We start from the raw sequence: 15,711 nt of genomic DNA, 5'->3' as shown, positions 1-15,711 counted from the left end.
AAAAAAAAAAAAAAGTAAATGGACTCAGTGTTCTTGTTGTTGCCCCATCTTATTCAAACATTCAAATCTGTCAGAAGGCAACTGGGGACTAGTATAAAGAGTCACCTAGTGATTGCAGAATGCTCAGAACATTAAATGCTTAAGCCTTCTCAGAGCAGATTTCCTTTTGAAAGGTTGCTTTCTGAAAAATGTTTCCCTAAAGTATGTAAAATTCTACAGACCCAAAACCTAAAAGGTTTTGATATCATATAATACTAGCCCTTCCATAATCAGACTGTTCATTGACCAGTCCCTAATTTTCATTTAGTATAGATCGCAGGAAGCTTTCTTGAATAGAGTATACGATACATTCTGTTCAAACAAAACCTCATTTGCTTCAGGAATAATTCTAATAAAGTTGATTAAACCTATGCTATGCATCATTGTAGACAGCATTAGTGATGGCTCTAAATTTTAACTGGTATTTTATTCTATGCCATAATATTCTCCGTAAATATTCAGAACACAATAAAAGACAGAATCACAGTTAGAATAGCAAAAACAGAAACAACTAAATTATTCATATTTTCTGGCTTTTAACTTTAAGTATAGTTTATTTAGACAACTTTATTACAATGCTGGATATTAACTTTACAAATATTTTTCACAGAAAATTAACAGTACTCACCATCTGGACAGTAACATCCATCTAAGCAGTATAGGTTGCTACCAAGACAATCTTTTTCAAAGGTGCAAGTTGGTGGACAACAACTGATACAATCACGGTGTACAAAGCTGTCTTCACACTTCTCAGCTAGAAAAAGAGCACATCACATTGTGCATTAGTGCAATTTCTCTTTCCATACTGGAAAAGTCTTATCTCATTAAATAAATAGTTGTGCAACACTTCAGATGTAGGTGATTATCCAGTTTAGGTACAATGGATTGTTGGAGAGGCTGCAACTGATGAACTGCAGTGAATCTCTCATCAGTATTCAAGTCTGTTTATCAAATTCTTCTATCACCTCTCCACTACAAGTTCATAGTTCCTGTAACAGGGGAAACAATGCGTGCTCATATCTCAACTAGTTCAAAGTTCCGTGAACTACAATTGATAGGCAGCAGTGACGACGAGAAGGAGTTGCATTCCCTTTGTTCATTCTGTTATAAAGCTGGTAGAGGCTGAAAGGCCAGCTGGAAACAGTGATGATATCAGACCTCCACAGATGTTTTTTCTTCCCTGTGAAATATGATCAACTTACATGAAGTTCCAAGCAATCTGCACAAACATGAATTTTGTATGTATCTACATGAGATCACAATAGAATTAAAATAAACCTCAAGCAAGTCATTGACTTCTTTGTTCTCCATTAATAATGAAGCTGGCTGATCTACTTCAGTATAAGGTTTGAGTCCTATCGCAACAAATGTTGTTAAGATGGAATTACTTGAAAAGGACATCTGGTGGTATTTCAAAGGTCATACACTATGCTTTGCTAAAGAGTCTTACTACAAGCAGGAAAATCATCCCTCCAGTCTCGCACAGGGGACCCAGCATGGGAGCATGCTCTAGCATACTCTGTCACCGCTCTGCAGTATGTTTCATCATCATCCACCCTGAAATGATAAAACAAGGGAGTAATCACAAAACTTAAATCCCACCTACAAATCAATGCCACAGGAGTCTGCTCAGAATACTTCACTCACCTGATGCTGCTGTCCAAGAGGATGGTGAAACATAACCTTGTCATGAAGACAATGGACAGTTCAACAGTACAATTCAACAGTTGCCCAGAAAGGCAACAATGGAGTTCAACATTACAGTTCAAGAATGCAGCTGAACAATTGTCCAGAGAGGTTGTGGGTGCTCCCACACCTGAGATGTTCAAGGCCAGGCTGGATGGGCTTTTGAGCAACATGATCTAGAAAGAGGTGTCCCGGCCAGGAGGTTGGAACTACATGATCTTCAAGGTCCTTTTGGTATGGAAACTGCCACCTATGCTGATACTTGGACCAAATGTCCCTTATCAAGCTCAAGTTTCTAATTCAAACTTAGTCCTTGAACTTAGGTGAGGAGAACCCTGTTGGTTAGTTGCTTAGCATCAGAAGCATTATCTATCAAATACTGTAGACAAGTTCAGAGAGTTATAGTGCAATCTTGAGCAAAGCCATTATCTCTACATTAATCTATACAGAAGAAGCTGGATAATGCATTTCTGCCAGAGTCAAGTAGAGAGATATTCATCAGTATTTAGTAACCTCAGATTTTACCCAGATGCAAGTTACATAATGCAAAACACTACCAGTTTTTAATGTGAAAACCCAACAACTCCTATCACTCTCCATGAAGGACTTGATGCCCAAATGAACCAGTCATAATAAGACATTTCTATTATAAGTACTAGCAGCACAGATTAGCTGAGTTTGTCTTTCAGCAAAAAAGATCAAGCTTCCAAATTAACGGTCTTGAAAACATATTAAATGGTATTTGTATTCTGCTTTCATCACATCTGTTACCAAATCAAACACCACTATATTCTTTGTTACAGTGATCACAGTTTCTCCCAATTCTCTTTATCTAATCCAATTAAATGGGTCTTAATACAAAGAATACTTGGCATATAAAATGGCCCCCCTTTATAAACTGACATTAAGCCACAAGAAGAGACCTCTTATAAGCAAAGTAAGCCTAAATTAATTAGGTTCTCAGACACAGAAACTTCCTTCAAGGTTTTTAACATTCACACAATTCATATTCAGCACACACATGCATTTCAACAAAAATCAAAACCTCCTTAATGCTGTAATACGGCTCAGTATGACGCTTGAAAGTTTGCTTCTCAATACACTTTTTTTACTCCTTAATACCATGACATAAATTAAATATCACATCTTAAAATTTGCTTTTCATTATTCTTCTTCTGACTGAGGGAAAGGCACAATAAGCTCCTGAGTTACACTGACACTATGCAGAGGCAGCTCAGCTCTTTTCTTAGTTGAATTAACGTACAGAGCACCAAATGCAGAAGAAACACTTTGAGAACTTGCTTACAAACTCAAATTCTTCTACACTCACTCGATGGCAAAACAGAAAACTCAAAATTCATTGAAAATGAACTAACAAGTTGTAATGGATGCTACTGAGTGATTCTTGCTTTTAGTCTTGTGAACCTTTCTGTATGCTTTTGATTAAACTGATGATGCTCTGAGAAGGTTATAATAGTACCTGATACAAATCCTGTTATTTACGACAATTGCCTCTCAGTCATAAGACTTTTTTAAAAAAGAAGCAATACATTGCTCAGTTTTCTGTTCCATTACTCTCTGAAGCATCTGTTTACTGTGAAAGACTGGTAAATAAATAAAGAGTCCGGGGCTAAGAGAAAAACAGCAGTTTACATACAACCCCAGCAACTGAGGATGTGCAACTCCCACCAAAACCAGTGAGAGCTGATTTTCTTTTTACATCTCTGAATTTATATAAATAAAACAGTCTTGAAAAAAATCTACATGTTTGAATGATGATGCTTGTTCTACTATATTTTTATCAGAAAAACAGTCTCTATGGAGGAAATGTTTCTACTCCTCCAGCATCACTGATATTTCCTTTCAGTATTGTCCTAATCATGTATTTTTTGCTCAGAGCTTCCAGATGTAGTATTCTGTGTGTGCATGTGACTAGCAACTACCTTTTGTCATTAGTGATTTTCCATGAATTTCTCTCGCACGTGTTTGTCTAGTCTTTCCTTGAATTCATGTAAATATCTAGCAATCAAACTTGAAGCACAGGTTACGTGTCCTCTAGTTCCACAGTAAAGCACCCATTGAGAGAAACACCATCTCCTCCATTTTGAATTCTTTTAGTTCCTACTAACTTCACTCAGTACTGCTCAGTTCTTGCCTTAGAAAAGGAAGCATTCATTTCATGCATCAAAAAAAGGAAACAAGAACTCCATTCTTACCTGCAAAGATCATTCATACAGCTAGAAATATAAGAATATGGATCTATGCTCTCATGACAGCTGAGGAAAGGAAATTGTAGGAGTATTTGGCACTTGAAGAATATATCCTGTGCATTAAGGAAAACCAGTAAACAACAGTTAGAAAATAGATTCTGAACAAGCATAATTATTTTTAGCTTTGTTGATCTAATCTAGGGTCCTTCATACTCCCATTAAAGCTTGAGAATCTCAAGTCTCCATTTATTATGTGTCCTCTACTATTCTTCCTAAAATTTGTCCTCTCTAACTACAGAGGCCTGATCACATGCTGCTCCCAACCTACCTGGCATGGCAGATTGCAAACTGACCAAAAAATTATTTAGGGTCAATCCTGGAGCTGAGCATGGTACTTCTGCAATATCTCATCATTTCCTACATAATGAGCTGTAAGATGCCAGAACTGGAAAGTGAGTAATGCAGCAATGAAGCAGACCTTTACCACTTGGCACATCCTACTGGAATGTTTGTACTTTCAAGCTAAACTGAAGATCTTCAGACATTCCCCAGCAACAGCCCTGACCTGAATCTTCTCAAAGCCTCAATGCAGTTGAGCTTTTTTTCTATATGGTTTATATTACTACATTCTTGTACCATCACTAGGCAGAGAAGATTTAAAAGAATAATAATAATAATTACTACATGATTAATTTACCTCAGTGGATTCTGCATTAGCTGAGCAAGGACTGGAAAAATCTAAGGCAGTAGGTACACAAGCTGCATCATCTGAGATTTGCACAGTCCAGCTGTTTGCAAATTCAGCAATGTCTTCTGTATATTCACCTCCTGTGTGATAAGAGAACCAGAAAAAAGACTGTCAGCACAAGCTACAAAGAGGTCTTGGAAATTTCTGAATGTTTTTAAACACATACATTACTTCAGATATTGATACGTATAGAGTACGTAGAGTTTAGACTTTTTAACATTAGGCAATATATTATACCACATGTAGATGAAAAATTACATAGGTATATATATGGGGCAAATATTCTTTTTAAATACAATTAATGACACTTTTACAACAAACATACAAATAAAAACTACTTTAACACACTGAACGTTTAGAAAAAAACATCTCTTTAAAACAATTTAAGACTTGCATCATGTTTCACAGTGGTCAGTTAGCACTGCTATCTCACTCTCTTCCCCTACTGCAGAAAACCCCTATGACAAACATAATACTGGCCCAATTCTCCTAACAGCATGGGGATGAGAGAATGAATGAATGAGATGCACGATTGGAAGTCATGGCAACAGACACATAGGAACATGCAAGAAGGTTGTGGTAAAGGAACAAACCCAGAATTCCCATATTTTTGCAGCAAGAACTATGTATTACATTTTCTCTATGTTCTTAAGTATGCTAGAGAGAGTTTACTGCCTCCACTTTGAAGAACAATAATTAATATCTATGTAATTGTTATCTATGCATGGTTAAGAGAAAGAATATTGAAGAATATTGGAATGAAATTAGTTGCTTTTTTCTTTTTTTCTTCATAGAACAGTATTATCCAAAACTTAATTCAACTTCTTTCAGCACAAAATGTACACAGTTTGACACTCTGGAATGTGGAAAGTCCCAAAACACAATAATCAGATATTTGTACTTGGATATCCACAAATAAACAAAACTAAACCAATCTAGTTCACTTAAGAGCCAGGGAGAGTTAAAACTTTTCTCCTTTGCTGACAGAAGAGTTCTGAAACCCTTCCCAAACTTAATAGTCTGTTTTTTGTCTAGAAGTAAACCTGTTGATACAAACCTGGTTCTGCAGAAACATTAAAGAGTTTTATTTTCATTTTGACATGGCTTGAAAAAAACATTCTAAGTCTTAAAAAAATCCCACTATACAAAATCACTGTCCTTAAAATAGTTTTACTCACAGATACAGTCCCATGTATTAAAGCAATAGAAATATGAAGATGAAGGGAACAGAAAAGAAATTTATTTTTTAAACTGTGCTTTGATATTGAGACTCCACAGCTTCGTTATGTAAGACAATGCAAAAACAGGGCATTCAGACTCTGCGAGATTCAGGATAGATGTAAGAATTTCCTTTACACTACTGTAGGAATAGTATAGTCAGGGGAGACAAATCATCATCCCAAATGAGAAATTGAAACATATAGAAAAAACTTGCAGCTTAAAAGCAATTTTAATGTAGTTAATCTATTCATGTGAAGATAGCAGAACGTCTAGCATTGTATTTGCGCAGGTAAAAAGGTTACCATACAACTGGTTCAAGGTTAAAATAATTCACAGTGATCTGGATTGTACTCTACAATAATACTGTCATTTCTGACAAAGAGAAGAACCAAAAGAAATGACAATGGAAAAAACATGTCGCTTTGAAATTGAAGAAAGAGATGTCATACTTGTCTTTTCTAACAGAGAACACATTTAAAAATGCTGAGATAATTACTTTTAAAGAATTTGTGTGAGTTCATTACCTCTTCAGAATTCAATTTTTCATCACCATTTTTTTAACTAGTTATTAAACATATTAAACTCTGGTGTGCAGCAATTAAGGTTTGAAATAGTGAACACACTTCTTTCATGACAGAAGAAATACTAGGAATTAATACTGGGCAGATTTTTAAACAGTGCGAAGAAATGTTTCTTCCTTCATTCAAAGTCTTGAACACCTGCCTATCAACTGTAATGAATGGAACAAAACAGAAAAGGGAAAAAAAGTTACAGTGAGATAAACTTTTGGCTTAATAAACTGTAGGGTCATGGGATTTGATTCTCTCAGCAATCAATGATGAAATAGTTCTATCTTTCTTCTTATCAGACTGAATTCCTATGTTTTCTCTTTCTTCACATTGGTTGTGAGTAGGACAAAAGTTTCTAGAGAGTAGAAGTATTTTGAACTACACAGATTACAGAATATTCTTCCAACTTAGTAAATCACTTCTTCCTCAGATGAGACAGCATTGGACAACTCACCATACAGGGTATTAGGAGGCCCTAAATACAACATACCAACAGAGAGATATGAGGAACTTTCTGGAAAGTGCTTTTAAATGTAAATATTTCAGCTCATATTTTTATGACAGCAATGTAAACAAATGACTCAGTGTGGTGTTTTTTCCAAATATTAATATTTTGTTTTTTCACTCTTTCCTCCATTCTTAAACCTACAGAAAACCGCAAGCATTTGCTTATTTATTTATTATTTCAAGGCACTTCCATCAGTTAAGATAAACACAGACCAAGTACTTTGTTGAGCAAGAAAAGGCTTAAGCATACATATAACTAGTTTCTTCAATTGGGATTTTTTTTTCCCTAAACGTGCCCCCAGCCTCACTGCAATTTTGGACATTGTGTTGAAGGATATGGTTTAGTGAGAACCATTGGTGAATGGTTGGACTGGATGATCTTACAGGTCTTTTCCAACCTTGGTGACTCTATGATTCTGTGAAGAATAGAGCACATATTCTATTTTCTATTCAAATAAGGACTCTGTCTTTTCTTGCATAAAAGATTTTAGGTGAACATGGAGCTGCTTACACAAGGTAAGGGTGTATTTCCAAGCCATTTACTTACTATTTTGCAGTATCAAGTCATCATATTTATCGCCATTAAAATTTCCACAGAGGCCACAAGGTTTTCCATGATGATCTTCTGTTAGCTTAATATAAATACCAGAGTTTCCATCCCAAGCAAGAGAAAAACCGAAGGTAGTTTTCACCAGAATATAGTCAGCCAATCTCTCAAAGAAAACATTTCCAACTGTCTGTGGCAACATTAATCTGGAAAAATAAACAACTTACTTCAAAGATCACAGATGAGACAAGATTAGTAGTAGAAAAATACACATAAAACATTATCATCTAACTCTCTACACACTTTTTTTCCCAAGGTTTATAGAGCCACTTCAGTATTTTGTCATCTATTCTTTGCCATCTGTTCTTATTTGCTTGTCTGTATGGATCATTACAAGTGAATGTTTTTCTGGTGTATACAAGTATCAGTTGTTCCAATTATAAGTCTGAAAGAATAATTCATCTTCATTTTCAAAATTCAGCACAGGCACATAGAGGAATATGTGACTTCATGAGCATCCTGGTTTGCATAAGCAGCTCTGTGACATTACCATCAGAGCTCCTGGTATGGTGAGCATCAGCAGTCGTTCTGGGCACAGGATCGATCATCAGGTAGGTGAACGCAAATAGAGGATTTTGCAGTACAGAAGATGCTCATGAACAAGAATTGTATATCAGAAAGTCATATAATTTTTTAGTTGTGAGGAATGCCTAAAGGTCATCTAGTCCAACTCCTCTGAAATGAGCAGGAGCTTCTATAGGTAGATTAGTTTGATCAGAGCCCTATCCAGCCTGACCATGAATGTCTCCAAGGAGGGGGCTTCCACCACCTCCATGGGCAACATGTTCCAGTGCCTCACTAACATTACTATAGAAAACTTTTTCCTTACATTCAATCTAAATCTCCACTCTTTTGATTTGAAACCATTTCCCCTTATTCTATCACAACGGACTCTGCTAGAGTCTGTCCCTTTCCTTCTTATAGACCCCTTTTAGATACTGAAAGGCTGTTCTCAGGTTTCCCTGGAGCCTTTTCTTCTCCAGACTGAGCAGCCCCAGCTCTCTCAGACTGTCCTCACAGGGGAAGTGTTCCATCTCTTGGATCATTTTTGTGGCCCTCCTCTGAACACACTCTAACAGGTCCACATCTTTCCCGTACTAAGGGCTCCACATCTGGATGCAGTACTCCAGGTGAGGTCTCCTCAGCACAGAGAAGAGGGGAAGGATCATTTCCCTCAGCCTGCTGGCCACACTTCTTTTAATGCAGCCCAGGATACGAGTGGCTTTCTGGGCTGCAGGGACACATCATCGGCTCATGTCTAGCTTGCCATCCACCAGTATCACCAAATCCCTTTTGGCAGAGCTGTGCTCTATTGTTATAGCCCCCAGCTTATAGTGATAGTGGGGATGCCACAATCCAGATGCAAGACCTTGCATTTGGATTTGTTGAACCTCATGAGGTTCACCTGGACCCACTGTTCAAGCCTGTCTAGGTCTCTCTGAATGTCATTCCATCTCTCAGGCATGTTGACTGCACCACACAGCTTAGTATCATCCATAGTCTTGCTGAGAGCATGCTCGATCCTACTGTCACCGTTGCGTATCAAGATGTTAAAGAGCAACAGTCCTAGTACAGACCCCTGAGAGATACCTCTTATTACTATTCTCTATCTGGTGAGCCATTGATCACCACTCTCTGGGCATGCTGGCATGCTCTCACAACCAGTTCCTTGTCCACTGAACAGTCCACTCTTCAAATCCACATATTTGGAGAGAAAGACATGGGTTACCATGTCAAAGGCCATACTGAAGTCCAGATAGATGATATCTCTGGCTCTTCCTTTATCCATTGACACGGATATGCCATCATAAAAAAATGACAAGGTTGGTCAGGCACAAACTGCACTTGGTGAAACCATACTATTATGCCACATCACCTCCCCCTCTTCCATCTGCCTTAGCATAGGTTCCAGGAGGATCTTCTCCACAATCGCCAGCACAGAGGTAAGGATGACTTCCCTGGATCATCCTTTAAACGCTTCTTAAAAATAGGTGCTATATTGTCTTTTCTCTAATCACTATGGACTTCACCCAACCATCATGACCTTCCAAATAACATCATGTGGCTTGATGATTACATCAGACACCCTCCTCCCTTGTCCAAAAAAAAAAAAACACTGGACAATAATACTGTAGCATGATTTAATCTTAATCTTCCAAAAGCAGTTCTGGTGGGATGAACAGACTGATAGTATTATAGTCATCAGCCTCAGATGCTAATGTCTGTAACATAATTATATCCAAATACATACTTTCTAACATATTATGAAAGAATACCTTAAGTCTTTGAAATTTGCTGTACTTTATCAAACAGCAAAAAAACACTTATGATAGTCTTGTACTCATTTTTTTTATTTAAAAAAAGTTAAAAAAAAAAAAAAAAAAGAGTACATTGGATGTTGGATGTACCTCAGAGATTTTTGTGGAGTATTTGCCCTGAAGGGGCAAAGGAGGTTTAAGATCTTTTATTCAGTTAATTCAGACTTGTCTATAAGGTTATGTGTTTAATTAAGCATAGCCACATACAAAGCATAAATAATGACCGCCTTGTTCAAAATGGTATCGGGATGCATCAGAGATAAGCTGAAATGGTCTGATGCAGACAAACTGCACAAAGTCAGGGTGGTGAATCACTAGATCTGAGCTGAGAAGTTGAACAGGAGGTTTGTGTAGGGAGTGAATGTTCATTCAGATATTTTATGAACACTATTACATCTTCCTACTCTTGTCAGTCCCAATCCAGAGCAGCCAGGGATCAGTAAAAATACATAGCAAATTATGTTCCCTGTTTGACATAAAAAGCAGTCACTTCTTGAACTCCATAATTTCTGCAATAAAACATTTTAAATGACCATTAGAACACTTACCTGTTTCCTTCCTTTCTTACTTCATGTCCTGAAATAGTTATTTCTTCTTGGTTTGAAAAAAACAAGCTGATTGACCTCTGACAAGAATATACTGAACCATGACAGTGAGGACTGTTATGAACCTTCAAGGGGAACAACATATGCACAGTTAGAATAAATGTTTGTTACCAATAATTTCATGCGAGTTTTCATGAGCACACATATGATAATTTACTTTTCTGTACATTAGTCACCAAAGAGCCTTAGAGACAAATATTTAAATTATGAAAAGGTCATAGTTACAAAAATATGCAAAACTAGAAATTTGCACTAACCAGTACTGCTGAGAAATAGAGCAATTGTTTAACAGCACAAAGTATCACAAGTCAGTGGCTTAAACACTGCAAGAAATACTCAGGTATATAGCATAGATGAACTTCATAGACAGACTCTGTAGTAAGCTAGCTAACCACTGCCAATGTAGGAGCTTGTTATACACACTGAGATACCTCTACAACTTAGTTTCTACAGGTCTGGAGGGGATACTAAAGGATACTAAACCTCGGCCTAAAGCCTGCATTCTCCCTGCCAATCAAGACTGGCACCAGCTGAATTACAGAATGCCTTACTGAACCACTCAGGATTTGTTGAGATTTGAGAATGCTCTCAGAGATTATTGCAGGCATCTAACTTAAGTGCATTGTTAAAACCTGTTTTTCATCGGTTTTCCAGGACTATCAGTGGAAACAGGAAGGCTCTTCTGAAATCCGCCTGTCCCCATCATACACAGAAAGGGTCAAGAGCCGAGTATTGGCTTGACTCTCACATCAGCTTCTTAGTTTGAGCACAGCAAGTGGCACTCAACCAGAGAGAGATTTGCAAAATAGCGTGGCTTACTGTTATAGGCAGTATGTGACTTCCATGACTGCCCATTACTAGAGAAAGGTGTTAAATAGATCTCAGGTGTGTGCTTCTAGAAATGAAAACCATGCAGTTATTATCTCTGCAGGTCCACAGTTTTATGGCAATAAAATAGATCTCAAATAAAAAATAATTTACTATCAGGCCTAGGAACGGGCATGATATGCCAGCGTGCATTTTTTTTACAGTTTGGCAAAAAGGATGCTACCTTTGCAATTGGGATTCCATTGCAATCCCAGCCATCAGCATTGCAGAGTATGGCTCCTGCAGTGCAGGAACATCCCTGTTGCCAGAGATATTCCAGTTTTTGTGGCTAGGGTGTGCTTTCAGGACATGAAAACTGTGGGCTCAGATTTATTCTGACTACTTACACGCGCTAACAAGTTAAACACTACTATGACCTTATGTGACAGTTTTCTTGGAGAAGGATGGGTGTTGGTTTTCTTGACAGTGCTGCGAAGTGAAATAAATGAGTAACTGTGAAACATTTTGCCAGCATAGTAATAGGGGCTGTAATTAGAAACCAGCACTCTCACTTTTACAGAGAAGATCTATTGGTAAACAAATACAGTGCTTACATATACACTAACTAATCTCCCTCACTGACACTAAATGCTGGAAATAAAAAATTTACTGTTTCTTTGAGTGAAATAAACTAAGTCAGTAAAAGCATTAAGGATTTCATATGTATAAAGAAAGCCATAATTAAAGTCATAGTAAATGTTGCTAGTATTGAAAAATGGTTTCTATGTAAGCCTGCCCTAAGATAGAAACACAGTCAAAGAAAATCAAAATTGCTCTCTTTTTCTCTAGAGAGGTGGATTTTTAAAATCAGAAGGACCATAACGTGAGCATTTGGTAAGGTTTTCTGCTCTCCACAGCCCAATTGGAGCTGACTGTAATGCTTCAGCATTACTTGTGATTTTTCTGATTAAACATCTTTAGGTTTTTTAAAAATATGACATTTATTCCAGCAGTGGTAGCTTCTCTCCTTCCAGAGCATTGGGTATCTACCAAAATATTGATTCTAGATTGTAATATAATCATGGAATGGTCCGGGTTGAAAAGGATCACAATCACAATCATCATCTAGTTTCAATACCTCTGCCATGTGCAGAGTTGCCAACACTAGACCAGGCTGCCCAGAGCCACATCCAGCCTGGCCTTGAATGCCTCCAGGGATGGGGCATCCACAACCTCCTTGGGTAACCTGTTCCAGTGCATCACATCAGCAACAATTGTAGAAAAAATAGAATAATGAGCTAATGTCCTCTCCACACAATCACCTTCCTTCAGAGGTAGCATAGGTTTTAATTCTCCCTGAGCTCTATATCATTAACCACAACTTAAAAGAGTGCCTCCCATACATAGGTCAGGATGAAGGCTTCTGAGCTGTTAAACTTCCCTGCACGACGCAGAGGTAAGCCAAAATTAGAACACAAATCCCCAAGGGAACAGACTTTTCCACTGGCTGGGGGAGGCAGTTCCCATCTTAACAAGTCAGTGGCTGCAAGTCAGGGTCTGCTACACTTGGTTGCCCAGCCACCAAGCAGCTGATAGCTGTTTGCACTTCACTCAGCAATTCGGTATGTTCTGCAGTCTGATAGCTGAAGTTTATTGAAGCTTCCAAGGCCTGCTTTAAGACCCAATTTGCTGCATGGGATTTCCCAGAGAGAAGAGAACTGAGATCCTTTTTTAGCATAGAAGGAATAAGAAACACTATTTTTAATATACTGACTCCGTTGATTATTATTTCACCAGTGTTTTGCATTACTGCACACGTGCTCAGACGTTTTCCAGCAGCATAGTTTTGTGTGTAACACAGCAGTTTGATCCGTTTATTCTCTCTCTAGTTACTTTATTCATGAAATATAGGAATACTCAGGATGTATTTCTAACATATGCTCACATACTTACCTGTATAATCAATAGATATCAAGATGTTATAATCACAATATAATTGTATAATCAATAGATATCAAGATGTTATAATCACAATATAATCAAGAGTGTTAGGCAAAGTAGACAATGATAACAAAAAGGAGAATAGGTGGAAGAGCTTACCCTTTGGCTGGGCTCACCACAAAACACCAAGAGAGGCGATCTCCAGAAGAGATCCTTCCCCCCTGGTAGCCAGCTCTTCAATAGGTCTAGGAGGGGTGCAGCCTGGCTCCACCCCTTCTGGCAGCACAGGTGAATTGCCTTCAGCTGTGCTCCTCTGGCTGACTCATGGCTCGCCTCAGGTGATCAATCAGAGGTTCAGGCCATGACTCAGCAGTTCCCATACACTTACCCAAACAGTGTAATGTGGTTCTGGAGTACCACAGTCTTTTGCAAAAATATAGGAGCAATTTCCCGGAAAGTAGTAGTAGATGCCATCAAACGTTTCAAAATGATACTGTCCCCATGATTTGCAAATCCCATCTCGGTCCTTACCATTGTTAGGAACTGCAGAAAACACACTGAGTTTAAAAGAAGTACAGTAATAAAAAATGTAAAGGTGGCAAAGATACCTACAGAAGTAAAAGGTTGGGAAGGAAATAAGAGTTATGAACAAAGGGAATAACAAGGATGAAAGATAACCTGATTTTTTTAACTTGAATAAAAGTACATTTAAAAAAAAAATAAATAAATAAGAATGCAGTTTTAGTCCCACACAGTCATCAGAAATGTTGGGTTCACTTCAGAGATGACATTTTAACACAAAGGACTACTGAATATCTGGGATGATTCTTGGTATAAGAGATTCCACAGTACATTTAATGAGTCAGTTATTTTCAGTAAGTCACTCCATCTTTCTATCAATTGTATAGTTACTCAGTTAACTAAAAAAAGTGGCCTGCTGCTGATACATTAGACAGTGATCTATCTGTTATGGTATCTGTGAATCCTCATAGTCTAGATGCTATAACCTAGGCATTTGTACTGTTGCTCTACACATTTCCCTAACACCTAGTATAATTTCAGTCCTCTTGTCCTCTAGTGGAATGAAGTTCTGCTACTATAAAGGAATCACAAAATTTATGTTGACAATATTGTTTTTAAAACCTTCCCCTTATATATCACTTGAACACAAAACTTGATTAATGCTTCTGCCCCAGACTTACCAATTTGGCACCTGCTTCCTTGAGCTTGAAAAAACTGACAATCACAGTCACCTGCCTCTGTGCAGCTAGCTCCATTAAGGCACTTTTGAGCACACAAGCCTGTCAGCAAGAAAAGCAGCCTTTTAGTAGATACAGTATTTTTCAGACAGGTTGAGACTCACATTAGATGTTTGTTCTAAAATCATAAGCATCCATATTAGCTAAGAAAAATAACCAACAAGACTTTCTTTTTAACAGTTACTTAATTTTATACTTTGTGTTCCTTGGTTAAAAGACAAAGTTCTCCCTCTTCTAGTCTGAGATTTGTACACTAACAAAGGAGCAAAAGGTCAGTCTCCTCCCAGCAAACAAAAGGTCAAGTTCCCATGTAAAGAAACCAAATCCCAGTCCTCCCGATCTAGAAATACACAGGATGAAGATTATTTTAATTGACCAAGTTCAGCACAACTCATACATATGTTCAGCTCCTCCCTCTTAGGCATTACAGCAAAGGGTATATTCAGCTTATTAACAGTCTAGAATATATTACAGAGACAAAACTGGTTAAAAATAATTCTCAGGAGATGCTAAAAAATTATATGAAGTTATTTCTGCTGAAGAGGTGACTGAAGTCAGAAATTTAAGATTACATGGGAACGGCTTGTTTTGTGTTATAATTAGTAACTGTTTCTAAAAGCAGTTTAATTAAAGGGTTTTATAGCCTGTTTGGAAGTTAAGACCTCACTGTGTACTAACTGTTCACTGAGGTTGGTCTAGCTCAGAGCTCCCCAGAAGTAGAGGAGAAAGAGGTTTTCAAGTTTCAGGTTTGCAGTTAGTTGCTTTCCTTCCCAGGAAGAAATTATAATCCTACATACAAATATTTGCAATGCTGACAGTGTTACTTTAGAAGTACATTTTCAACAGGAAATTTCTGCAACTTAATGAGGATAAAATGAGATAATGAAATAGGTAAGGGTTTTGTAGGGGATAAAGCCCACAGCAAAACAAGAAGCAGGTAGGAGGGCAGAGTGTTCAGTAGCATCTCCTCTCAGGGAGATTGGCACTCACCTCTTGCTGGGCTCCATGTCAAGGTCCCATTTAGGTGCAATTGAGGAGATGTAGCTCGAACCTATCGGAGAAACATAAAAGCAAAATCAGGGTATTTGTACTTCACAGATTCACCAATGCAAGCCCAGGGCCTTACAGAAGGATTGGGTTAGGACTTGGCAGGTTGTTTCAGACATGACACAGCCTCACTTGCTACGGACAGAT

General features: G+C 37.8%; 1 protein-coding gene across 1 annotated transcript in view; it reads right to left on the bottom strand.

Annotated features, from left to right (window-relative positions):
- OTOGL (otogelin like) overlaps window positions 1-15,711 on the bottom strand; it is a 90,745-nt gene that overhangs the window by 70,963 nt on the left and 4,071 nt on the right. Inside the window, exons 4-12 of the mRNA XM_042815876.1 lie at window positions 15,508-15,568; window positions 14,461-14,559; window positions 13,647-13,801; window positions 10,454-10,575; window positions 7,528-7,733; window positions 4,633-4,760; window positions 3,942-4,048; window positions 1,490-1,596; window positions 668-793 (exon numbers count right to left, since the gene is read on the bottom strand). Of these exons, the coding sequence (XP_042671810.1) occupies window positions 668-793; window positions 1,490-1,596; window positions 3,942-4,048; window positions 4,633-4,760; window positions 7,528-7,733; window positions 10,454-10,575; window positions 13,647-13,801; window positions 14,461-14,559; window positions 15,508-15,568 (1,111 nt within the window). The remainder of the gene's footprint in view (window positions 1-667; window positions 794-1,489; window positions 1,597-3,941; window positions 4,049-4,632; window positions 4,761-7,527; window positions 7,734-10,453; window positions 10,576-13,646; window positions 13,802-14,460; window positions 14,560-15,507; window positions 15,569-15,711) is intronic.

The sequence above is a fragment of the Centrocercus urophasianus genome, unplaced genomic scaffold, assembly GCF_019232065.1.
Source record: "Centrocercus urophasianus isolate 14NV4802_14NV808 unplaced genomic scaffold, USGS_Curo_1.0 seq_15, whole genome shotgun sequence".
NCBI lineage: Eukaryota > Metazoa > Chordata > Aves > Galliformes > Phasianidae > Centrocercus > Centrocercus urophasianus.
The sequence above is the reverse complement of the archived record's forward strand: the minus strand, read 5'-3'. Positions and strand labels throughout refer to the sequence as shown.